We start from the raw sequence: 26,001 nt of genomic DNA on the forward strand, positions 1-26,001 counted from the left end.
CTTTTTGAGAAATTCCTTTGAGGTGCAGAAACTTCTAAGCTTGAGGAGTTCCCATTTATCTATTTTCTCTTTTGTTGCTTGTGCTTTGGGTGTAAAGTCTAGGAAGTGGCCTCCTAATACAAGGTCTTGAAGATGTTTTCCTACATTATCTTCTAGGAGTTTTATGGTACTTTCTTTTATATTGAGATCTTTGGTCCATTTTGAGTTAATTTTTGTGTAGGGGGTGAGGTAGGGGTCCTCTTTCATTCTTTTGGATATGGATATCCAACTCTCCCAGCCCCATTTGTTGAAAAGACCATTATGGCTCAGTTCGGTGACTTTAGGGGCCTTATCAAAGATCAGTCGGCCATAGATCTGAGGGTCTATCTCTGAATTCTCAATTCGATTCCATTGATCTATATGTCTATCTTTGTGCCAGTACCATGCTGTTTTGGCAACTGTGGCTTTATAATAAGCTTCAAAGTCAGGGAGTGTAAGTCCTCCCACTTCGTTTTTCTTTTTTAGAGTGTCTTTAGCAATTCGAGGCATCTTCCCTTTCCAAATAAATTTGATAACTAGCTTTTCCAAGTCTGCAAAGTAGGTTGTTGGAATTTTGATTGGGATTGCATTGAATCTGTAGATGAGTTTGGGTAGAATTGACATCTTAATGACATTTAGCCTTCCTATCCATGAACATGGAATATTTTTCCATCTTTTAAGGTCCCCTTCTATTTCTTTTAGTAGAGTTATGTAGTTTTCTTTGTATAGGTCTTTTACATCTTTGGTTAAGTTTATTCCTAGGTACTTGATTTTTTTAGTTGCTATTGAAAATGGTATCTTTTTCTTGAGTGTCTCTTCAGTTTGTTCATTTCTAGCATATAGAAACATTACTGACTTATGTGCATTAATCTTGTATCCCGCTACTTTGCTAAATTTGTTTATTAGCTCTAGTAGGTGTATCGTTGATTTCTCAGGGTTTTCTAGATATAAGATCATATCATCTGCAAACAATGACAGTTTTACTTCTTCTTTTCCAATTTGGATGCCTTTTATTTCTTTGTCTTGCCGGATTGCCCTGGCTAGCACTTCCAGCACAATGTTGAATAACAGTGGTGACAGCGGGCATCCTTGTCTTGTTCCTGATCTTAGAGGGAAGGCTTTCAGTCTCTCACCATTGAGTACTATGCTGGCTGTGGGTTTTTCATATATGCTCTTTATCATGTTGAGGAAGTTTCCTTCAATTCCTACCTTCTGAAGTGTTTTTATCAAAAAGGGATGTTGGATTTTGTCAAATGCTTTTTCAGCATCTATTGAGATGATCAATTGATTTTTCCCTTTCGAGTTTTTAATGTGTTGTAATACATTGATTGTTTTTCTTATGTTGAACCATCCTTGCATGCCTGGAATGAACCCCACTTGGTCATGGTGTATGATTTTTTTAATGTGTCTTTGGATTCGATTTGCAAGTATTTTGTTGAGGATTTTTGCATCTATATTCATTAGGGAGATTGGCCGGTAGTTTTCCTTTTTGTAGCATCTTTGCCTGGTTTTGGTATTAGATTGATGTTAGCTTCATAAAATGAGTTAGGTAGTGTTCCATTTTTTTCAATGTTTTGAAAGAGTTTGAGTAAGATTGGTGTCAGTTCTTTCTGGAAAGTTTGGTAGAATTCCCCTGTGAAGCCATCTGGCCCTGGGCATTTATTTGTGGGAAGATTTTTGATGACTGATTGGATCTCTTTGCTTGTGATGGGTTGGTTGAGGTCTTCTATTTCTTCTCTGGTCAGTCTAGGTTGTTCATATGTTTCCAGGAAATTGTCCATTTCTTTTACATTATCCAGTTTGTTGCCATACAGTTGTTCATAATATCCTCTTATAATTTTTTTAATTTCTTCAGGATCTGCAGTTATGTCACCTTTTTCATTCATTATTTTGTTTATATGGGTCTTCTCTCTTTTTGATTTTGTCAGTCTAGCTAGGGGCTTGTCAATCTTGTTGATCTTCTCAAAGAACCAACTTTTGGTGATATTTATCCTTTCTATTGTTTTTTTGTTCTCTATGTCATTTATTTCTGCTTTAATCCTTGTTATTTCTTTTCTTCTACTTGGTTTAGGATTGGTTTGCTGTTCATTTTCTAGCTTCTTCAGTTGATCCATTAGTTCTTTGATTTTGGCTCTTTCTTCCTTTTTAATATATGCGTTTAGTGCTATAAATTTCCCCCTTAGCACTGCTTTTGCTGCATCCCACAAGTTTTGGTATGTTGTGTTCTCATTTTCATTCGTCTCTATATATTTAGCAATTTCTCTTGCTATTTCTTCTTTAACCCACTGATTGTTTAGGAGTGTGTTGTTTAACCTCCAGGTATTTGTGAATTTTCTAAGTCTCTGATGGTTATTGACTTCTAATTGTATTCCATTGTGGTCAGAGAATGTGCTTTGAATAATTTCAATCTTTTTAAATTTATTGAGGCTTGTTTTATGTCCCAGCATATGATCTATTCTGGAGAAAGTTCCGTGAGCACTAGAAAAGTATGTGTATCCTGGTGATTTGGGATGTAATGTCCTGTAGATGTCTGTTAAATCTAATTCATTTATCAGATTGTTTAGGTTTTCAATTTCCTTATTGGTCTTCTGTCTGGTTGATCTATCTATAGGAGAGAGTGATGTGTTGAAGTCTCCCACAATTATTGTGGAAACATCAATTGCTTCCTTTAGTTTTGCCAATGTTTCTCTCATGTATTTTGTGGCACCTTGATTGGGTGCATAGACATTTACGATTGTTATTTCTTCTTGCTGAATTGCCCCTTTTATTAGTATGTAGTGGCCTTCTTTGTCTCTCAAAACATCCCTGCATTTGAAGTCTATTTTATCTGAGATTAATATTGCTACACCTGCTTTCTTTTGGCTGTAGCTTGCATGAAATATTTTTTTCCATCCTTTCACTTTCAATTTCTTTGTGTCCCTGTGTCTAAGATGAGTCTCTTGTATGCAACATATTGATGGTTCATTTTTTTTGATCCATTCTGCGAATCTATATCTTTTAATTGGGGAGTTTAATCCATTTACATTCAACGTTAAAACCGTGAAGGCATTTCTTGAATCGGCCATCTTATCCTTTGGATTATGTTTGCCATATTTTTCCCTCTCTCTATTAATATCCTTTATTGTACCCATACCGAATCTCTTTAGTACTGAACCTTTCTCCAAGTCTCTCTGTCCTGTCTTTGTTTCTCTGTCTGTAGGGCTCCCTTTAGTATCTCCAGTAGGGCAGGTCTCTTGTTAGCAAATTCTCTCAGCATTTCTTTGTCTGTGAAAAATTTAAGCTCTCCCTCAAATTTGAAGGAGAGCTTTGCTGGATAAAGTATTCTTGGCTGGAAATTCCTCTCACTCAGAATTTTAAATATATCGTGCCACTGCCTTCTCGCCTCCATGGTGGCTGCTGAGTAGTCACTACTTAGTCTTATGCTGTTTCCTTTGTATGTGGTGAATTGCTTTTCTCTTGCTGCTTTCAGAACTTGCTCCTTCTCTTCTATGTTGGACAGTGTGATCAGTATATGTCTCGGAGTGGGTTTTTTTGGATTTATTCTATTTGGAGTTCGCTGAGCATTTATGATTTGTGTATTTATGTTGTTTAGAAGATTTGGGAAGTTTTCCCCAACAATTTCTTTGAATACTCTTCCTAGACCTTTACCCTTTTCTTCCCCTTCTGGGACACCAATGAGTCTTATATTCGGACGTTTCATATTATCTATCATATCCCTGAGGTCCATTTCGAGTTTTTCAATTTTTTTCCCCATTCTTTCTTTTATGCTTTCATTTTCCATTCTGTCATCTTCCAGGTCACTGATTCGTTGTTCAACTTCCTCTAGTCTTGTACTATGAGTGTCCAGAATCTTTTTAATTTGGTCAACAGTTTCTTTAATTTCCATAAGATCATCCATTTTTTTATTTAGTCTTGCAATGTCTTCTTTATGCTCTTCTAGGGTCTTCTTGATTTCCTTCATATCCCGTACTTTGGTCTCATTGTTCATCTTTAGTTCTTTGAGTAGCTGCTCTAGGTGTGTCTCTTCTGGTCTTTTGATTTGGGTGCTTGGGCTTGGGTTATCCATATCGTCTGGTTTTTTCATATGCTTTATAATTTTCTGTTGTTTTTGGCCTCGTGGCATTTGCTGAACTTGATAGGGTTCTTTTAGGGTTTGTAGACCAGTTGAAGTCCTTATCTCTAATTTATCAGATCTACAGCTTCGTGGAGTACACTTTCTCTAACTAACCAGCAGGTGGCGTCCACGAGCCACCTGTTCTCCACAAGCCAGATCTCCCCTGCTTAGCCTTTTTGGTGAGTGGGGGAGTGAGTCTTGTGGGGCCCAATTGGTGTACCAAGCTTGCGTGTGTAGTTGGTGTTGCCTGCCCTGTATGTGGGGCGTGTTTCTGGGCAGTCGGGGAGGGGGGGGTGGCCCTAACAGTCAAATCTCCCTGATGATCCTAGAGTTTTAAAGCTACTGCAATAGTCTAATCCTTCAGTTCAGTCCTGCCACAGTTTGTCTCTGCCACTGACCCACAAGTCTTTGGTATTGGCTTATGGCTCCTGAGACTTGCAAGTGGGCCCCTCTTCCAGGCTGTGCACCCCGGGTCCTCTGTTGAGGGATGACTGTGCTATGTCACAGGTGAGTGCCGTCCCCCCAGGGCAGTCCTGGGCTGCTGGGCTGTGTTTGGAGGCTCCCAGTCTGCTCAAATGATGGTTGAATGGGGCTCTGTTAATTCACACTGCTCCCCCTTCCCAGCTCTGGGACATTCAGCTGAGGTTGCAGGGAAGGCTAATGTCCACGCCCAGTTTTGTGGTGTGTGCCTGTTATTTGAAGCACTTCCGTCACACTGGGTTGTCTGGGGCAGCTCTGGGCTATGGGGCTGGCGATGGGCAGGAGTGTTTCCTGTCCACCAGGATGGTGGCTGTGAGCGGACACCCCCCTTTTCTTGGGAAGTTGTGTTGTTTAGTGAATTTTCTCAGCCACTGGATTATTGTCTTTTGTCTCAGAGCTCTCTTAGTTCTGCTCTTGATTTGACGTGCCCAAATTTCAATTCTTTGAAGCTTTCTGTATTGAGCTTCTTAGAGTAATTGTTTTAGAAAAAGCAAAAAGGATTTAAAAAAAAAAAAAAAAAAAAAACGGCCCTCCTCAGCGATCTAATGGGTTATTGAAATGCTAATAGACAAAGCAACCAGGGCCATTAAGGAAAGGTGCACAGGGCAGAGAGATCAGCCTTGCTTCGGGATTTGCATATGCGCCTCAAGGCCTGATCTCCGCCCTTCCCCTTTCTGTGTTCACCAGAACTCCAAAAATCCTCTGCTTTTATTTTGGAGTTTTTCGTGTTGTTCTTTTTCTATGCCTGTCTCCTCTCTGCTGGGCTGGCTGCTCTCAGAGTCTCTGGTGTCTGGTCTCAGTCTATCTATGGTTGGAGTTTGAATCAGTAGAATGAGTTTCCGATAAGAGCAGCCACTGCAATTCTCCCTTCTCCTTCCTGGAGCTGACAGCCCCTCCTCCCCCGGGACTGAGCCTGGCAGGGAGGGGCGCGGGTCCCCTGGCCGCAAAAACTTACAGATTTCGCTGATCTCAGCAGTTCCACGTTTTCATGAGTGTTGTATGAAGTATGCCCAAAGACAGATTGCTCTGTGGTGTCCAGTCCACGCAGTTCCTGGCTTTTTACCTACTTTCCTGGAGGAGTAACTAAAACATACAGCTCACCAGTCTGCCATCTTGCCCCGCCCTCAACATACTGTCTCTTTTAATAAATAAAAAGCACAGGTTCTGCTATAGTTAAAAAATGATTGATGACAGTAGCTAGTAAAGCTGAAGATAGGCACGCTCTCTAGGTTGTATTTCTAGAGAGACTTTTATATGTGAGTGCAAGGAGAAGTATAGAATACTGTTTACTTCAGCACTGCAGGGTATGGTCTAAGTGTCAGCAGAGGAGTAAATAAAATAATTGTAGCTCATTCATTTCTAAAAAACTAAGGTATGGAAATAAAGGTTCTAGATGTACATGTGTCAACATAGCTTAATCTCATTGATGTACACATATACTGTTGAACAATAAAAAATAAAAAGTAAGTTGCAGAAGGATATGTGGTATATGTGTGTGCTAGAGTGTCATTCTACACAGAAAAAACTTTGTTTAGGGATATGGAAATATATAGTAAAAGTATTAAGAAATGCTTATAGTGAAATATACACCAAATGGTTACCCCTGGAAAATGGGGGAAAGGGGAAATATTTTATGGTGAGGGACACAAAAGACTTCAGTTATATTTTTAATATTTATAATGCTTTCTTTCATAAGTTGGGTGGTGGGTACTAGCATTTGTTATATTATTTTTGATGTCTTTTTATATGTCTGCAACACTTTTTAACTTTTTAAAGGACCAATAGAGAGTATAACTGTTTTTCTATACATGTGAACTATGTGCTTTTCCTTCAGTCAACTGAGCAAATTGCAAGAAATTTCTCTGAGGAACTGTGCAGTGAATTGTGCTGGTGAAAAAGGAGCAATTGCTGAAACATGTCCTAGTATCCTTTTTTTACTGGTAGCTTGTTACAGAATCTGACTTTGGATTTGATACTTGTGCCAGACACTTGTACCAGACACTCCTTGACTTCCTTCCTAACAGCATTTCAGTTTTGCTTGGGGAAGTCAGTGCCCATATAAATGATTTACTTTCCCAGACTCCCTTGCGTTAAATGTGGAAGATGACTCATGTCTGACCAATGAGATGTAAAGTGGAAGTTGTTGGGTGGGGCTTTTAAAAAAGGGACAGATTTGGTTGACCCTGCCTTTTGTCCATTGGCTTTATCTTCCTCCCTACTTTGAATGGAGACAGAATGTACAGGGGTACTGCAGCCATCTTGCAAGCGTGAAGAAGAAAGCCATCCAGCATGAATCAGGAGAGCAGAGAAATAGAAGGAGCATGAGTCCTTGTAGGTATTCTGGGGATTCTTCACCAGCTTTGGACAGCCTTCTTATAAACTTCTTGTTAGTGAGAAAAATAAACTTTTTTCTTTATTAAGTTTCCTGTTTTTGCAACTGAAGTCTACTTTGTTCCAGTACCTCTAAACAGTCCTTTCCAAAGAGTTCATAATCTTTTTTCTCTACCTCTGTTCTCAGTGTTTTTTTCCCCACATGTTGCTTTTATGCCCACAACCAAAAATTTACGAAGTTAAAAAAAAAAAAAAATTCCCAGTGGAAGATCAAATAGGTGTTCTCTAACTTTAAAAATCTTCTTTTCCCAATTTTTGCCTAATCTCTAGATAATTTATGCAAAACGTAGTGGTTTATAATCAATTTATCTGAGTGAGGTGATGCCAGATGAGTAATACACACTCAGCTCAGCTCTTTTTAGCAGAATGTTTCTAACCACCCAGATAGAACATACTTTAGTTGTGAAAGAAATTAGGGCAGAATTCTCCAACCAGTGCACCTGAGATACTGATCTCCTCAGCCCTGGGGAGCCTGTTGGGATTTGGAGCTGCTCAAGCATTCAGGCTAGTGATTGCTGTCCATGAGTATCTCCTCCTTTTTCCACAGTGCGCTGTACAGGTGTGGTTGCTTGTTAAGCAGCCCTGAGTTTGAGGAATTGAAGTGGATGTGGAAATAGAGTTTAGTAACAAACAGAATGCCACAAAGTGTTGCACATTCTGTGTTCTGCCTAGCCTACTCTTAAGTGATCTCAGAAAACTGGGAAGTGGGTGGTTCAAGGCTTATTTTCTTTCAACATATAAGAAAAGAGCTGGTGAGTTTGGGAATGTAGAGTGTTTAGTTAATCTGAGTTGTCAGCAGTGTACTAGAGAATCAGCATATTGTTTATATTGCTCTTTCCTGGGGAAATGTCACCCAAGACTTGAAGAAATGAGTTTTAGTAAGATACTCAAGTCATAGTTGATATTTGCAGATACAGTAATAAGTTTCTTGCAGTTCCTGATTGAGTTCCTGTCAGAAATTGAAGTATTGCCTTCTATATTTAATCCAGTCATCCTCTTTTTGGTTTTTCCCTTTCTGAGGTTATTCGCTTGACCATGACTAAAAGTAGTGGAAATGCCTCAGACCTGATTTATATAAAGTTGTGGAGGAGACCTCTCATGGAAGAGCTGAGCCTTCTTGCTTCACCAGTGGCCTCTGAATATCCACCAGGAGCAAGAACTGTAGAGCAACAGGATCTCCTTGAACTCTGAGGGGAGGGGGGTGGAGGAGGAGGAGACAACTATGTTAACAACTGTTATATTGTTTAGAGTTGATTTTAGGATATAGGTGGTCTGTGTACTCTGTAGAGAGTATTAAAAATATTTATGAGTGAAGAATCACTGGATTTTTCTAATCAGCCTAATGACTTGGTGTTAGTGGGACTAATGTAAATGAAAGGTGGCTGAAGTTCAGTCATACTATGAGGGATGAAACACACCCAGCAATCAGTCCACACAAGGGTCAGTAACACAGGGTGGTAGAAGTCAGGGGCAACATGAGGGGAGATCCATGGCAGTGAAGAGGGAGCCCAGCGGAGGAGGAGCAGGAAAAAGAAACCATGTCCAAATGAGTTTGCATGTGGCTGCAGACCCTCACTGCCTTCTGCAGCTGCTTTGAGAACCTCTAAGAGCAATTGTGCAGGAGCGTGTGGCCGATTTAGTGGCGGAGCAGCACTGAATTGACTTAGACACTGTTTATTGTGTCTAGCTAATTTCTTGTCAGCCTTCACTCTGTGCGTGCGTGCGTGTGTGTGTGTGTGTGTGTTTGGTATGGCACTTTTGCTTTGGGTGGTTTATTCTGCTAGTAGAAACTCAGACTAATGTAGTTAGAAGCTTCCTTTTCTTTGCTATTTCTGTCTTCGAACTTCACTCTGCTAGTAGTAAATAATCAATTTCCAAACATTGTGGTTATTCAGCATCTCATTCTAGGATTATTATTCGTGGCATTATTGTCTAGTTCACTATCTGTGGCCCATGTTCTTCTAAAGGTAACCTAAATCAAAAGTCAGCAAACTTGTTCTTAAAGGATCAAATAATAAATATTTTAGGCATTGTGGGCCAACAGGCAAAATTGAAGGTTGTATAGATACTTATATGAAATATTTAAAATGTAGCTGTTTAAAAACATAAAAGCCACTGTTAGCTCTAAGTTTGTGAAAAAAGCAGGCAACTGACTAGATTTGGGTCATGGGATATAGTTTGCTAACTGTAGTTTAGGATTCATCACTTTCTTTGCATTTCCACTGCCTTCATTCCCTTGTTCCTAATCTATTTGTAGAGCTTCCTTATTGGTTCCTGCCTAAAACTGTTTCCTTTCCAACTTTTTTGAAAAAAAAGCTACTTTCTTCATGTTTTATTTTATACTTAAAGATGATCTGTTGCTTTAAGGGGTATAAAAAAATGTGTTTTTGATTGAGGCAGACTGGGATTTAAATTCACACTTTGTTTGCATAGGGTTACATAGTTATTCCTCCATGCCTCAATTTTTTCTTCTGTGAAATCGGAAAAGAATATTGGAAATGCCTGGAGAAGCAGCAGTAGTTGCTGTTATTATTATAGGATATTGGTTCTCTTCTTCCCACCCCAGTCTCTTTATTGTCTGAGCTAAGAGTGTTGGGAGTGCCCAAGCTCAGACCTTTGAGCTCTTTGCTTCTCTATCTACATTCCCTCTCCTGGAGATCTTTTCCAGTGTATAGCTTTAAACGTCATGCAGATGCTGACACCCCTAGATTTATTCTCTAGCCCAGACCTCTGTTCTTCTAGATTTTTATATGCAGTGCTCATTTGATAACTCTGTTTAAATAGCTAATGGCCATTTCAAATTTAATGTTGCCAAAACTCAGTTCCCTTCAAACCTTTTATTCTGTAGTCTTTTCCGTCTCAATAAATGATAATTCCAGTTGCCATATGAAAAACCTTGGCGTTATCCTTGACTCATTGTTTTTTCTCATATCCCTTGTCTAAATCCACTGGCAATTCCTGTCGGCTCCACTTTCCCATTGGGACACCACATTTGACATTCCCCATCACTCTGTTGCAGTCAGTCTGATCAAAGCCTAGATTATTGCAAGAACTTCCTTTTTGTCTTCCTGCTCTGCATTTGTTTCCCCTACAGTAGCAGAGTGACCTTTTTTAAAAACCCAAGTCAGATCTTAAGTCTTCTGCTCAAAACCCTCCAAAAGCTTCCCGTTTCAGTCAGAGATTAGCAAAGACTTAATAGTGGCCAGGCTCCCAGGAGCCTTTGTGACCTCATTTCCAATCCCCCACCCCTACCCCTACCCCCACTACTGTGCTCCAGCCACACTGGTGCTTCAGTCCCAGTAAAGGCTAAACCCATTCTAATCTTAGGTCTTTGTTCTTGTAATTCTCTCTGCCAAGAATGCTCTTCTCCCAGATAGTATTCCCTCATTTCCTTTATTTCTCTGCTTAAATGTGCCCTTACTAGACTACCTTATATTAAAAACCCACATCCACCCTTTCCAGCATGCCCTGCTCTATTACTCGGAGCTTGCATCTGTATCTGACATGCTGTAGATGTATGTGTTTGATTGTCTCTCTTCCCTCCATTGAGACTTTGTTTTGTTCATTACTATATTCCTAACCCTCAATAGTTATTTCTGATAGATGAATGAATTGTATAACTTCCAAACATATCAGATTAGTGTGTGTCTTAGTTTACCAGGGCTGCTGTAACAAAGTACCACAGACCAGTTGGTTTAAACAACAGAAGTTTATTGTCTCACAGTTCTGGATACTAGAAGTCCAAAATCAAGGTATCAGGAGGACCACACTTCCTCTTAAAGGGGAGAATCCATTCCATACTCTCTCCTGGCTTCTGCTGGTGACTTGCTGGCAATCCATGGAGTTCCTTGCCCGGTGGGGCATAACCCAATCTCTGCCTCTGTCACATGGCTTTCTCTTTATCTGTGTTTCTCTGCTTATAAAAACACCAGTCATATTGGCTCATGGCCTGCCCTATTCCAGTTTGGCCTCATCTTAACTAATAATATCTTCAGAGAACTTATTTCCAAATGGGGTCACATTCATGGGAAGGGGGTTAGGATTTGAACATGTCTTTTTGAGGGGGCATGAGGCAATCCCTAACAGTGTGTACATCCTGTTTTAGCTGGTTCCAGTCCCTGTTCCAAGGCTTCTCTTCCATTTCTCTCCCTGGACCTTTTGCTAAGCTATGCCCCTTCCTGATTCCACTGCTATCAGTCCTCTCTAGCAGACACTATTGCCCGTCAGCTCAAATACCCTTCACTTTCAGCCCTTCTGGGTTTCCCTTCTCTGAATTCCTGCTCCAGGGGCAGTGGGTGTCATGCTAACGGCTTCCATTCTACAGGGATCTTCTGAATCCCCCAAATCATTCTTAGCAATTTTGAACATCTGTCCAAGCTAACCCTTATTCTGTACCCTGGAGGTGACACTGTATTTGGCAGTTTCTACAATGCAAAGTAATTCTTTGATGAGGAAGAGTTCTTTGTGTGAAGCTTTTGGCTGCTAAGCAGTGCCAAGAACAAGGCCTATATGGCTTCACCTTGGGCGCTTAATAAAATCCAAATTACCATCACTATTTTTCCTCTCTTTTTGTTGGGTAATGCTAGAATTGTTCAGGGGATGGTATTTGGTCCCTATTTATTTGATTGTAGATGTTTGTCTCAAATTTGTGGTATATGACTTTGAACTTTCAGTTTCTGAATGAACAGTTGGACAATTTGAAAAGGTAAAAAGAAACATGCTTATGAAAAAATTTCAAGCAGAATAGATGGTATAAAATGAAAAGTTAAGAATCCCATGCTCCAAATTTAAGAGGACTGTTATGTTTTTAATGAATCTTTTGAAATTACTGTTTCTTAACATGTACTTTTAGATATTAGAAAGATAGATTTGTCAAAAAACCTGTTGTCATCATGGGATGAAGTGATACATATTGCTGATCAGCTTAAACACCTTGAAGTTCTTAATCTCAGGTATGAATTCTTGGTTGCCTAATTGTCACAAAACGCAGAACTTCTAACATCTCCTGGCGGGCTCCCAGCCTCTCTGGGGGAAGGAGGTGAAAATTTGATGCTGTTAAGGCTGCCCCCTGGTGGACATTTTAATAGAGGCAGTAGTTGGCTTTGTTGACTTTATGCTAAATGTTCTTTAAGAGCACATTGATTATTATGTATTATAGTCTTTCGAAGAGTCGCATTGCATAATAAGAATATGTTTTACTTTTGCTCGGGTGGGGTGTAGGGTAGGTTGCACTGAGCTGAAAGATCTTCATAAAAGAGAAAATTTGAGGGAAGTGATATTTAATTGGGGCACAGGAGGGGAGAGGTGATATTATTAAAACTGTTTATTTTGAAGCTTCTAGCATTTAATTGGGAAATGAATAATTTCATTGGGAGTAATTTAGTTTTGATAAGGATTTTTCACTCATCTACCTATTTTACTAATATCACAGTTTTCCAGTCCTTCCTGAATATTTGATTAGTTTTAATCTCAGAACCTAATTTTCCAAGGCTCAGCTAGGCTTCCCCTTTCATACTTGAACCAACTTTATATACATAGGTGAGTTCTATCTGACTCAGGCATACAGTTCACGGGTAGTCAGGCCTAAATTAGTTGTGCTCCCAAGTAGAGCAAATGGGCTTTTGGAAATGCGGGCTAATTTTTTAAAATGGTATCTTCTTTCAAAGTAACTAATGAGGTTGAGTACTTTCTGAGATTAGGATCTTGAAAGAGAACTTAAAGGACAGTAATTTATTTCACGTATCCTGATAGCAAAAGGGCAAACTCTGTGTTTAGAAAAGCAAAATTACAGTCCACAATCTAGCATAACAAAATCATTGAGAATGGGACTTAATTTTGCAGTGTCAAGAGCCACATCTTGTGAACATGTCTTTACATGTCAGACACCAAAAAGTTATATGTAACTATTAACAATTCAGTAGTCTGATTCACTTTGTTTTTAATAGAATTTTAAGATTGAAACAAACCCAAACTCTCACATTATATCCTAAATTGCTGCTTTCAATGAATGGTTCAGTTGGATCTACTCCATAGTAATAATCATATTGGTATCTTCTTTTCTACACAGTGAAAATAAACTAAAATTTCCCTCTGGTTCACCATCTGTAAGTGGAACATTTTCTACACTGAAGGTTTTAGTTCTTAACCGAACAGGAATTACATGGGCTGAGGTAATATTTCTTTGTTTTTTTAAACGGTAATAAAGCAATTTTAAATTCTAGGTTTAATAGGGAATATGAGTTCATTTGCATCATCTTGTTAGCTAAATAATAGGATTCTTTATACTGTCTTAAAGAAGTTATAAAAAAATCACTGTACTTAAATAGAATTTTATATCTAGGGATCTACATTTTCACTTAAAGCTCATTTTGGTTTATCCTGGTATCTTTCTAAAGAGTGGGTACTCCCTAGCGTATGCAATAAATGTGTGCTGTACTTTTAAAAGCCTGAGATTTAGCTATTTATTGAGCCTTTAGCTACCTGGTTTTACTCACTTTTGGGGGGGGGCAGCGGTAGTCAGCAGAAAAGTTATTACATCCCTTTTTTGATTGAAGTTCAGCTAATATGATTCAGTGTTCACTGTATGTAGCTGGACTTGAAAGTGGAATAGGGATCCTGGGCATGACAGCCATTTGGAACTTATATCTGGGACTATTTTCTGTCAGGTGTTTACTGATTTCACCTACTCAGAATTTTCCATGTTCAAACCACCTGCAGATAAGTACATTCCAAGCAGTATTGTTCATCTGTGAAATGTCACAAAAGCAACTTAGGAATAAGATACCACTTAACCTAATTCAGCCATTTAGCTTCTTTCCCAGTACTCCTTCCATTTTGAGTTATTCCCTCTCTGGGTCTAGATTTAGCATCAGAACAGGAAAGGCATATAGAAATTTAGGTGATAGAGATGGCAGTAAGTTCAAGTGAGAAACTTTAGAAACAGTTGTGGAGAAATTTTGTTCCAATTAGTGTATTCTGTACAAATCCAGATTGACATCCAAAATTGAAGAAAGGTGTTTAACATCAGTGCCCTTCCTTTGGTTAAGCAAACTATATTTAATAAGAGAATGTGTTAAATCAGCATCTCCAGTTCAATTTTGTAATTGCCTTACTGCAGTTCAGGATACACTTAATGTGTATTTATACCTACCCAGGTTGGTTCAATGTTTCGAAAGCATGTGGTATCATAGCATTAAAATGTGGGCCTTTAACATTTTAATTTTGACATCTTCCCACCAACACTCCTTGCCTGAAATATAGTCTGCAGTGAAATTCCATGAGGCAACTTATTTCTAAAACACTAACTGAATTGAATTCATATGGAGGTTATGCTGATAAACACATGGAAAGAAACAAGGAACAGAGGCCAACTTAATCCCAAATTGAATTTTTCTCATAGGTGCTCAGCTGTGCCCCTGGATGGCCAGTCCTTGAAGAACTGTATCTTGAGTCTAACAATATTTTCATTACAGAAAGGTAAGGTGTTTTCGTTTCCTAGCTGCTAAAACAAATACTATACAATGGGTTGGCTTAAGAATAGGAATTTATTGACTCATGGTTTCAGAGACTAGAAAGCTTTGCTTCTTCCTGAGTTCAGTGTCTTCCGGCTGGCCAGCAGTTTTGGGGTTCCTTGTTTTTTCTGTCATGTGGCAATACACATGGTGGTGTCTTCTCCTTTGTCTTCTGGATTCCATTAACTTTCACCTTCTTGCTTTTCCAGTGGCTTCTTTTTCCATCTGACTTTCACTCTGCATATAAAGGATTCTAGTAATCTGGATTAAAGCCCAAACTGGATTAAAGCCCAAACTGATTCAGTTGGGTCACACCTTAACTGAAGTAACATCTTGAAGAGATCTTATTTACAATGGGTCCACATCCTCTAGAATCGAGACCAAGACCAAGAATATGTCCAGACTGGCCTACACAGTTCAGTCCACTGCAGTTCACCCTGTGGACCCCAAAACACATGTTCTTCCCACATGCAAAAAACATACATTCCATCACAACATCCCAAACGTTTCAAGTCATTTCCATAACAGGGCTAAGTACAAAGCCTCATCAAAATCAGTTATGATTGTGGTCCCTCCTAGGGCAAAAATTCCTCTATCTAAGGGACTTGTGAAGCATAGAAAACAAGTTATCTGTTTCCAACATAGAATAGAGGGACAGACATAGGATAAATATGCCCATTCCAGAAGGGAGAAATTTGAAGGAAAACAGGGGTCATGGTACCAAACATGTCTGAAACCAAACAGGGCAAACTCCATTAGATTTCAGAGTCTGATTCAAGTTCATCTATGGATCAATGTTTTGTCCTTGGGGCTTGATGGAGTGGCAGCCCCATCTCTTGAAGAGCTTGTGCAGCAGCCATGTTCTCCCTGAACACTAGGGTGAAGGCCCCATACTCTCCAAGCATTAGGATGGTAGCCAGGCTCTCCATTAATGCTGAGACACAGGTCTTACCCTCTCCGATCGTCAAGATGGCAGCCAGGCTGTCTGGGAATGCTGGGACATAGGCCCCACAGTCTCTAAGCATTGGGATGGTGGCTGGGCTCTCCTCAAACACTAGGGCACATGCCCCACCAACTCTGAGCATTGGAGTGGTGGCACTCTCTCTGAGCAATGGGGCACAAGGACTGCCCCTCCAGGAACAGGGCTGTACTTACCCTTTCTATACACGTGGGTAGGCCCGCTTTCTTGGCTCAAGGAACTCTTTTCGGTCCAGACCTTTGCTTCTGTAGTTCTTTCCTTGAAGTCATTCTTTCTTCAGTTTATCCATTTTCTGTCCCTTTCAATCCAGCTTGGTGTAGTTCTGCTTATACAGATTTTGTAAAAACCTTTTTGGCTTTGTGGGTCCAAACCATCAGACAATAGAACTTTCCACAGATTGTTCCTGGATAACTGCATTTCCATTACTGACTTCCACTGAAATGGCTGACTGGATCCATGTTCAGCCCTTTTAGTAAAGGGTTGTTCAGTTAAACCCTCACATGGACCCCTTTCCTCTGGGGACTCACTTCTTGGAAGCTCAGAGAGGTCCCTGATAAAGCCATTTTTGGCTCCGTCTCAGAGCACATTATCTGGATAGGCTCAGAGTTTCCCATACCATCAATTTCTGGTTTCTTTGTGCTTAAGATTTCAGTTCTCAGCTTAATTCCTTTCCTCTTGCACATTATTAAAAGCTGCAAGGAAAAGCCAGGCTGTGTACCTTCCACAGTTAGCTTGGAAATCTCTTCAGCTAAATATCCAAGTTCATTGCTTAAAAGTTCCACTTTCAATCTGACAACAGAACACAATTTTGGCGCGTTCTCTGTCACTCTGTAATGAGAATCACCTTTCTTCCAACTGCAATAACATTCATTATTTCCTTCTAAGGTCTCATTGGAAGTGGGTACCTTTAATGTTCATATTTCTGCCAACAGTCCCTTCAAAGCAACCGAAGCTTTTTCTATCCAGTGCCTCACAGTTCTTCCAGCCTTACCCAATTCCAAAGCAGTGTCCGCATTTTTAGATATTTGACATGGCATCACTCTACTTTGAGATACCAAAAACTATTTCTGTTTTCTGTCTGCTAAAACAAATACCATGTAGTAGGTTGGCTTAACAACAGAAATATATTGGGTCACAGTTCCAGAGGCTAGAAGACGTCCTTCCTCCCACGGTCAGTATCTTCTGGCTGGCTGGCTGGCAATCTTTAGGGTTCCTTGGCTTTTCTGTTATGTTGGCAATGCACATGGCAGAGTCTTCTCCTTTCACTTCCGGGTTCTGTTAAATTCCAGCTTCTTGTTTCTCCATTATCTTCTTTTTTTTGTCTGAACTTTTCTCTGCTTATCATGGTCTCCAGTAATCCAGATTAAAGTCCAAACTGATCTAGTTGGAATGTTAACTAAAGTAACATCTTGAAGAGATATTGTTTACATGGGTCCACTTCCACCAGAATGCACACCAATACCAAGAACATGTCCAAACTGGGATATACAATCCAGTCCATCATACAAGAGTTTACTTAAATAAGCATCTGTCGCCATTTAGTCATTCTGAATAATTAAATGCTTATAATGTTAATTTTCTGAAGGATTTACAAATAAGAATTAGAAAAATGCTTACAAATTTAGAATATCAACTAAAACTTCACTAATAGGTTCTAATAGAGGGAAAATCAGGCAGAGTGAAAAGTCTGAATTAAATATTTTTGGAGACATGAATTTTAATAGTTTTAAAAAAGGATTAAATAATGCATTTTAATTAGCACCATCTGTTTAAGGTCAGTGTACCAGAGGTATATGTAAAAGCTTCTTTTCATAAAAAGATTAAATATGTTGTTGCCTCATCTTCTTTTGTTAATATTGTTAAATTACTATGTAAAGGTAAATTAAGTGGGATAAATAAATTCTCAAAGGATTCAAATTAAGATTTTACTACACAGAATGATTTTATTATACGGACATATGCAGGTTATTTTAAGATAGTATCTTTGGAAAAAATAGAGACTGAATTCATATTGAATAAATTTTATTTTCCGCACAGGCCAACTGATGTTCTACAGATGGTCAAGTTATTAGACCTTTCCAGTAATCAATTAATTGATGAAAATCAGCTGCTTCTAATAGCCTATCTACCCAGGTAATTTTGCTCCTAAAATACTTATGTTAGGAACAAGGTAATTTTGCTCCTAAAATGCTTATTACAGTAGTAATTACTAAATGAATTTTCATAGTCTTTCATATTTCATATACTTTCTCAATAGAAATATGATAATGATGATGGAATTCCAAAATTGAGTAATTCCCTTTGGGAAAATTTTGTTTGGATTCATTTAGAGTATTTGCTTGTATTTACTTGTGAACCATGTTCAAGTTAGTTTGTGTCTGTCCTAGATAATGTCAGAAATCTTCGTTTCAAACATGATTTTGAAGTATAGTCCTAGGTTTAGCAATAATTTAGAGCGCCTCCTTGTGGCTATCCTTTCCATTTGTTGAATCAGTGTTTTTTTTTTTTTAATAACAGCTTTATTCTGATATAATTCATATACTATACAATTAATCCATTGAAAGTGTACAATTCAGTATTTTTAAGAATATTTGACAGAGTTATGTAAACATCACCTAAAAAGAAATCTCATACCCATTAGTAGTTACCCTTAGTCCTCGACTACCACTAGTCTCCTTTCTCTCTATATGTATTTGCCTCTTCTGGACATTTCATATAAATGGAATCATACATTGGTATAGTTGTCAAAGTTCATCCATGTTATAGTATGTATCAGAACTTCATTCTTTTCTACTGCCAAACAGTCCATTGTATTGCTGTACCACATTTTATTGATCTATTCATCAGTTGATGGACATTTGGGTTTCTTCCATTTTTGACTGTCTGTCATGAATAATGATGCTATGAACATTTGTGTATGGACATGTTTTCTTTTGGGTAAATACCTGGGACTGGTATTGCTGGGTCATATGGTAACTCTGTGTTTAACCATCTGAGGAACTGTCAGACTATTTTCCAAAGCAGTTGAGCCATTTTACATTCCCACCAACAGTGCATGAGGGTTCTGAATTCTCTGTATCCTTGATAATACTTTCTGTTATTATTTTCTGTCTTTTTTATTATAGCCATCCTTATGGATATAAAGTGGTATCTCGTGGTTGGATTTATTTTGCTCTGATGGCTAATGATAATGAGCATCTTTACATGTGTTTTTTGGCCATTTGTATGTCTTTGGAGACATAACTTTCCATTTGCTTAGGTCTTTGGTTTCTTTCAATAATGCTTCATAGTTCATTCTTAATGGTCATTGTAATAGGTCATTGTTCTTGATAGACTTTGTGTTCCTTTGCTTCTTACCAGGTGGTTCTGTCATCACAACTGTTTTTGAAATCTGTGCCATCTGCCTATACTAAGTTCCTATCCTATCCAATTCCTGCCTGTACCAATTTCCTCCTTTTTCAGTGCCATTATGCCCAGTTGATAGCCCCTCTATTCATTTTCCGTACCTTTCTGCTGTATTTCCTAATGCTGGAGAGAGGGTAACAAAACCGTACTAACTGCATCTCCTACAAACTCATCCTGAGTGACGTTAGGCGTCAACTTTTGTTCAATAGTGTCTTGTTTGCCTCTTGCTGACTTTTTAATCTTTTTCCTATAACAGTTGTTTAAACTTTTCATTCTCTTTCAGCTCCCAATCTGGCCTCCTTTCTTACTGAGAATGAACACTAAAACCATCCAGTATGAACTACTAACTTCTCGTCTACCTCAATACCTCTTTGCTGTTTTTCTGACCCAAAGGAAGCCTCTCTTCTTGTTTTCAAGTTTATGCCTTTCACCTATACTGTTCTCATTTTCTTTCTGTAGTCTAACTCCATCAATTATCCCTTCTTTTCTTTATTTCTGATTGCATTCTCTCTACTGACTCTTTGCCCTCTGCTTACATATATTGTACTCCTTCATACTAAAATACATTCCTTTGATACTGCCATGCCAGTAACATGTTATCCTATCTTTCTTCCTTCTGCTAATCTTCTCAAAGTAATGGACTCTGATCACTATTTCCTCACTGATAACCCACTTCTCTCTCCTTCCTACAGTTATATGCCAGCCCACTCTCACTATTCACCCACAGATATATGAAAAGTTCACAGATAAGCTTCCAGTTGCCACTGACCTTTATAGTCCTCATTTAAGGGTGTTATCCAGCATTTCCCCCTTGAGTCTTTCATTGACCTTCCACTAGTTCTACTCTGCTTCATCTCCATCTTCCTGTGACTCTTCTTTGGTTCCGCTTTTGTCTTTACATCTTAGGCCATGAATTCTCTTTTTTCCTTGCAGATGACAACAAATCTCTAGCTTTTGCTTTTCATCTGACCTAAGTTTCCAAGTGCTGGGCATCTTTATATCACTGTTTTGATTGGCACTTCAAGCCCAGTGTTCCCAAAACAATGTGGTATCTTCCTTAACTATACCTGAACCTTCTCTTGACTTAATCTATTTTGATTGCTAGTGCCACCAGTTTGTCAAATTTGACTCCTCTTTCTTCACTGCCTTCCTCCTCCTGATTGCCTGGACATCCATACATATCTGAGTCCTTTGGATTCCTCCTATGAAATGGCTTGATCCCTCTACCGGAGTATTGCTGATGTCCAGCCCCTGTATCCTGTCCTTCCACTCCATCCACCCACTTGTAACATGGGTCTCATGTTACTTTTATGTTCAAACCGTGTTTCCTTATTGCCCAGGAATTGAAGCTCAGCATTTAAGACTCTTGTGATGTGGCCTCAGAGTACCTTCTGCTCCCTTTATATACCTTTTGCTCCTGCCAAACTGGCCCTTTTTCACGAGATGTAAGTGGGGGCTCTTCTGCCTTCCTGCCTTTTCTTACACTGTTCTTTTTTTTTTTCTCGACTGTCCCCTCATCTCTACTTGACAAAGCTCACTTTATTCTTCAAGGCTTTGCTGAAAGTCCACACACATTCTTGTATCTTATCTTCCTTTCTTGTGCACTCGCATCGCTTTTATTCCATAGTGCTCATTGCTTTCTGTTAATGTCACATCACATTGTTCATTGAATTATGGTTATACATCTTATTTTCTCTAGTGATTCACTAGTTTCAGGAAAGTAGAACCATGTATCTTTCCCCTTTGAAGCCAATGAACACCTAGCACAGTAGTAGGCACCCAGGGACTGTTGGTGACTATAATCTTTAGAATATTTTCATGCCCAAAATTGGGTATTATGGTTTCTTAGCATTTTACATGGGATTAAAATCCTGGGGTGGAGGAAATTTTTCTTTAGAATTTTGTATTGTTATATGTAATCAAATTTAAAATTTTTAATTTCAGATTAGAACAACTAATCCTTTCTGATATTGGAATTTCTTCTATACATTTCCCGGATGCTGGAATTGGTATATAAGATTAGTCAAGATTTTTACCCCCATACTTTAGCTATTTCTTTTACTTCTATTATGTAACTTTCTTCTTCTTCTTCTAGGGTGCAAAACATCAATGTTTCCTTCCTTGCAATACCTTGTAGTAAATGACAATCAGATATCACAAGTAAGAACTTTTTTTTTTTTTAATTCTTAAACTTTTTATTTTGAAATAATTTCGAATTTATGGACAGTTACAAAAATAATACAGAACCCATACAGAGTACTCCATCATACCCTCTACCCAGATTCCCAGATCCATCCACTAACTTAACATTTTGCCACATTTCCTGTATCATTCTGTCCATCTGTCTGTTCATGCATGCACGTATTCATCTATCTGTCTGTTTTCTAAACATTTGAGAGTAGGTCATATATATCATGCTCCTTGGACACTTAACACTTCCATGTATGTTTCCTAAGGATAAGAATACTCACTTATGTAACCACTTTAAGTATAGTACTGACAGATATCAAAAGTAAATATTCTATTAAAAAATCATTTAAATTGAAAGAAAAATGCTTCCCTGGAGTGAAATTCCACATATAAAGCTAAAAATATTAAGAAAAAAAGTTAATTCACACTTAAGCATACCATCATTTTTAATGGCACAGTTAAAAATATGTGGTCTTTCTAGGGGGTTACTCAGTGCATGATGAAATTCAGTGCCTTAGATTAGAAATAGGGACTTTTGCTTTTTTGTTGCTAATTCAAATAATTTTAAAAAGTGGCCTGAGACATGTTCATTTTCATTTATATTCTTCTGTTTGGTTTCAGTGGTCATTTATCAATGAACTAGATAAGTTACAGAGCCTGCACTCTTTGTCCTGCATAAGAAACCCCCTGACAGAAGGGAACAAAGAAGCCCAGACTAAACGTCAATTTATTATTGCCAAAATTGGTCAGCTGAAGACACTGAATAAATGTGAGGTGAGTGCTAATACATCTAGATATTTTTTATACTAGAAAATAAATCAATCTACTTTCTTTAAGAAACTGTCAAGAAATCTGAAAGGAAGAAATTATGTTTGAATATTATCAAGGATCTCAGATATAGTTTTCCTTTAAATGGTAAAATATTATCTTGATGCATTTTAATAATAGTGGTTCTTATCTGACTCCTCAGGAGGAAGGTAGATTACACTTCTTATAGTAGTACAGGCAAAACCTGAACTTCTCCTTGGTCTGACTTACAATCATTTGATGAGGGGAGAGGAATACTAGATACTTTCTCCTTTTTCTGGAGGGGAATGTAGGCAAAAAGAAGACAAAAGCATAAAGCTTATTTATCTTCTACTTCCCAGCTACTTTTCCCCATAAAATTGGGAAGGTAATGAATTGCCAGCACTTCTCTATACCTACCGACTGACTCATCTAAGTGACCTTACATCTAGCATAGATCAGTATGAAGAAAAGAATAAAACTGAAATTCTTTTTTCTTTCTGAATAAACTTCAAGATTCTGTCAATGTTTAAAAAAAAGAGGTGGAAAGTATATCATCTTGTCCCTCTCAATTTGATTATTCTCTAGGGGTGGGCAGTGGAGGAAGGATGGGGTACAAAAACAGACAGCTTGTTAGGAAAGTGCTTCATTTGACTTGTTTTTATTTCACATGAACATAGATTTTACCAGAGGAAAGACGTGGAGCTGAGTTTGACTACCAAAGAGCTTTTGGAAACGAATGGAGAAAGGCTGGAGGACATCAGAATCCTGACAAAAACAGACCAAATGAAGAATTTCTTGCAGCCCATCCTAGATACCAATTACTCTGCCTTAGTATGTACAGTGTAAATGAGAAACTGTTCCTTTGGTGGACTTTCAACTGGAACTAATTGTTTTTCCTTGGGAATCAAAGGAGGGTCTCAATGTTGTTTTTGCTTTTCTCCCTTTCTTGGGGGACTTTTTGCACTCATCTAAGTACTAGGGGTATTTTCCTGGGGCTACTTCAGCAAGTTTAGAAGCAGATAATTATCTTTAGAGAAGATAAATCAGCCAACATCTCAGCAAAAAGAACCTAGGGTCTTTTTAGGTTCCTGAAACTGAGAGATTTGCATTTGGGGAGGGGAAAACAGCTCCTAACTTCAGTTCTTTTCATCTTTGCATATATTCACCAGACTTTAAATTTCAGGCAGTAGGTACCACTCCATAATTTAAGAAGGGCAAGAAGCACTCAAGTTTTTATCTCAATCCTGGTTACAAACGAGGGAATTTTAAAAATGAGACTATTTTGAGGTGGAGGTCTTGCGTTGGTATTTTCAAAAGCTTCCCAGGTTATTATAATGTATTATGATGAATGCCTAGTTTTTCCTTGGTACTCTTTTCCCATGGGCTCACTACAATCCCTGTGTTATAATTTAGGCACTTGGTATGGTTCCGGTTTGCCAAAGTTGCCATTATGCAAAATACCAGAAACAGATTGGCTTTTATAAAGGGGATTTATTAGATTGCGAATTTACAGTGTCTAAACTAAGGCACCACCTAGAGGATACCTTCACTGAGGAAAGGCCAATGGTGTCCAGAACACCTGTTAACTGGGAAGGCATGTGGCTGGCTTCTGCTGGTCCTGGGTCCTGGGTTCTGGTTTCAAATGGCTTTCTCCAAAATGTCTCCGGCCTTCTGTCTCTCTTAGCTTCTCTCTCTCAGCTACTGTACATCTTTGCTTGTTCTTACAGGGTGTTTCTCTCTAAGCATCTGGGGGTCCTCTCTTAGCTTCTCTGGGGCAAACTCTCGGCTTCATCTCTTAGCTTAGCATCTCCACACGTCTTTCTCTCTGCATCTCCAAGCATCTGGGCCTGGGTTGGCCTTTGAGCTCTCTTAAGTACTCCAGTGAACTAATCAAGATCCACCCTGAATGGGCGGGGTCTACACTTCCATGGAAATAATTGAATCAGAGTTCTCACCCACAGTTGAGCAGGTCACAGCTCCATGGAAACATTCAATCAAAACATTCCACCCTAATCAAGACTAAGACTTCTGCCCCCACAAGATTACACTAAAGAACATGGCTTTTCTGGGGGACATAGTATATCCAAACCGGCACAGTATACAAGGTGGTTCTCGAAATCCTCCAGCTTGGTTCTTCAGGCTTTGAAGCTATGACTCCATGAACCTTTGTCCCTGATATACTTTCCTTTTTTTTTTGTTGAATTTTATTTTGAAATAAATTCAAACTTACAGGAACAGTTGCAAAAACAATACAAACCCCATACATAGAACTCCAGCATACCCATCCCCCCTCCACCAATATCCCAGATCCACCAACTTTAACATCCTGTCACTCTACCATTTCTTTCTTTCCCTCCCTCCCTGTCTATCATCCATCATCTATTGTTTTGTCTTCTGAACATATGAGAGCAAGTTGCACACATCCTTGAACAAACAATATAATTCACATATACATTTCCCATGAACAAGAACATTCGTTCATGCAATCAACGTTAAGCGCAGCTAAGAAGTTCAAGAAATTCAACATTGATACAAAGCTTACATTCTGTATTTCATTTTTTTTTTTTTTTTAATGTCCCAACTGTGTCCCTTTGAGCCTCCTCTCCTCCATCCTCAGATCCCATCCAGGATCATCCTTGGCATTTAATTGTCATTATCTGTTTAAACTTTTTTTTTTTCCCCAATTGTGGAAACATATATATGGCATAAATCTTTCCCTTCCAACCCCTCCCAAGCAGTCCATTAGTGGGATTAATCACATTCACATTGTTGCAATGCCATCACCTTCCCACCATCCATTACTAGAAATTTCCTCTCACCCCAAACAGAAACCCTACACTCATTTCTTATTAATTCCCCAGTGCCCCTTCCCCCACTTCTCGTAACCCATACTCTGCTTTTCACCTCTATGATCATATTCACTGATACTTTCTTTGTGTTTACTGTGGGGCTTAAATTTAACATCCTAAATCTATAACAATCTTGTTTTCTTTGATACCAACTTAACTTCAATAGGACACACAAACTATGTTCCTATACTCCTCCCTTCCCCCACCATTATGTAGATCTTGTCAAAAACTACATATTTTATATTGAGTCCAAAACCACCGATTTATCATTACATTTTATGTCTTTTAGATCCTGTAGGAAGTAAATAGTGGAGTTACAAATCAAAAATACAGTAGTAGTGGCATTTATATTTACCATGTGATCTTTACTGGAAATCTTTATTTCTTCATGCGGTTTCAGTCAATTGTTTAGTGTCCCTTCCTTTCAGCCTACACAATTCCCTTTAGCATTTCTTATAGGACTGATCTGGTGATGAAGTCCCTCAGCTTTTGATTATCCAGGGATGTTTTCATCTCCCCCTTCTTTTTAACCTCAGGTGTTTGTGAATTTTCTAAGTGTCTGATGGTTACTGACTTTTATTTGTATTCCATTGTGGTCAGAGAATGTGGTTTCAATAAATTCAATTTTTTTAAATTTATTGAGGCTTGTTTTATGTCCCAGCATATGGTCTATTCTGGAGAAAATTCCGTGATGATTAGAGAAGAATGTGTATCCTGGTGATTTGGGATGTAATGTTCTATATATGTCTGTTAAATTTCTCTCTCTCTCTCTTTTCTTTGTTTCTCCATCGGTATGGCTCCCTTTAGTATCTGAAGTAGGGAAGGTCTTTTATTAGCAAAATCTCTCAGCATTTGTTTGTGAAAAATTTAAGCTCTCCCTCAAATTTGAAGGAGAGTTTTGCTGGAAAAAGTATTCTTGGTTGGAAATTTTTCTCTCTCAGAATTTTATGTCATGCCACTGCCTTCTCACCTCCATGGTGGCCGCTGAGTAGTCACTACTTAGTCTTATGTTGTTTCCTTTGTATGTGGTGAATTGCTTTTCTCTTGCTGCTTTCAGAACTTGCTCCTTCTCTTCAGTATATGAGAGTCTGATCAGAATATGTCTTGGAGTGGGTTTATTTGGATTTATTCTATTTATTCTATTTGGAGTTCACTGGGTGTTTATGCTTTGTGTATTTATATTGTGTAGAAGGTTTGGGAAGTTTTCCCCAACAATTTCTTTGAATACTCTTTCTAGACCTTTACCCTTCTCTTCTCCTTCTGGGACACCAATGA

The 26,001-nt window shown here is 38.6% G+C and overlaps 1 protein-coding gene across 5 annotated transcripts in view; it reads left to right on the forward strand.

Annotated features, from left to right (window-relative positions):
* TBCE (tubulin folding cofactor E) overlaps positions 1 to 26,001 on the forward strand; it is a 157,904-nt gene that overhangs the window by 102,674 nt on the left and 29,229 nt on the right. For all 5 annotated transcript variants that reach the window (XR_005214542.1, XR_005214543.1, XM_037821504.1 and 2 more), the window contains 9 exons: positions 6,447 to 6,535; positions 11,856 to 11,955; positions 13,071 to 13,173; positions 14,403 to 14,479; positions 17,531 to 17,626; positions 20,843 to 20,907; positions 20,994 to 21,058; positions 21,710 to 21,862; positions 22,555 to 22,708. Coding sequence is in view for 3 of the 5 variants with exons in the window: in XM_037821504.1 (XP_037677432.1) it covers positions 6,447 to 6,535; positions 11,856 to 11,955; positions 13,071 to 13,173; positions 14,403 to 14,479; positions 17,531 to 17,626; positions 20,843 to 20,907; positions 20,994 to 21,058; positions 21,710 to 21,862; positions 22,555 to 22,708 (902 nt within the window). In the remaining 2 variants the exon portion in view is untranslated. The remainder of the gene's footprint in view (positions 1 to 6,446; positions 6,536 to 11,855; positions 11,956 to 13,070; positions 13,174 to 14,402; positions 14,480 to 17,530; positions 17,627 to 20,842; positions 20,908 to 20,993; positions 21,059 to 21,709; positions 21,863 to 22,554; positions 22,709 to 26,001) is intronic.

This window comes from Choloepus didactylus, chromosome 2 (genome assembly GCF_015220235.1).
Source record: "Choloepus didactylus isolate mChoDid1 chromosome 2, mChoDid1.pri, whole genome shotgun sequence".
Classification (NCBI taxonomy): domain Eukaryota; kingdom Metazoa; phylum Chordata; class Mammalia; order Pilosa; family Megalonychidae; genus Choloepus; species Choloepus didactylus.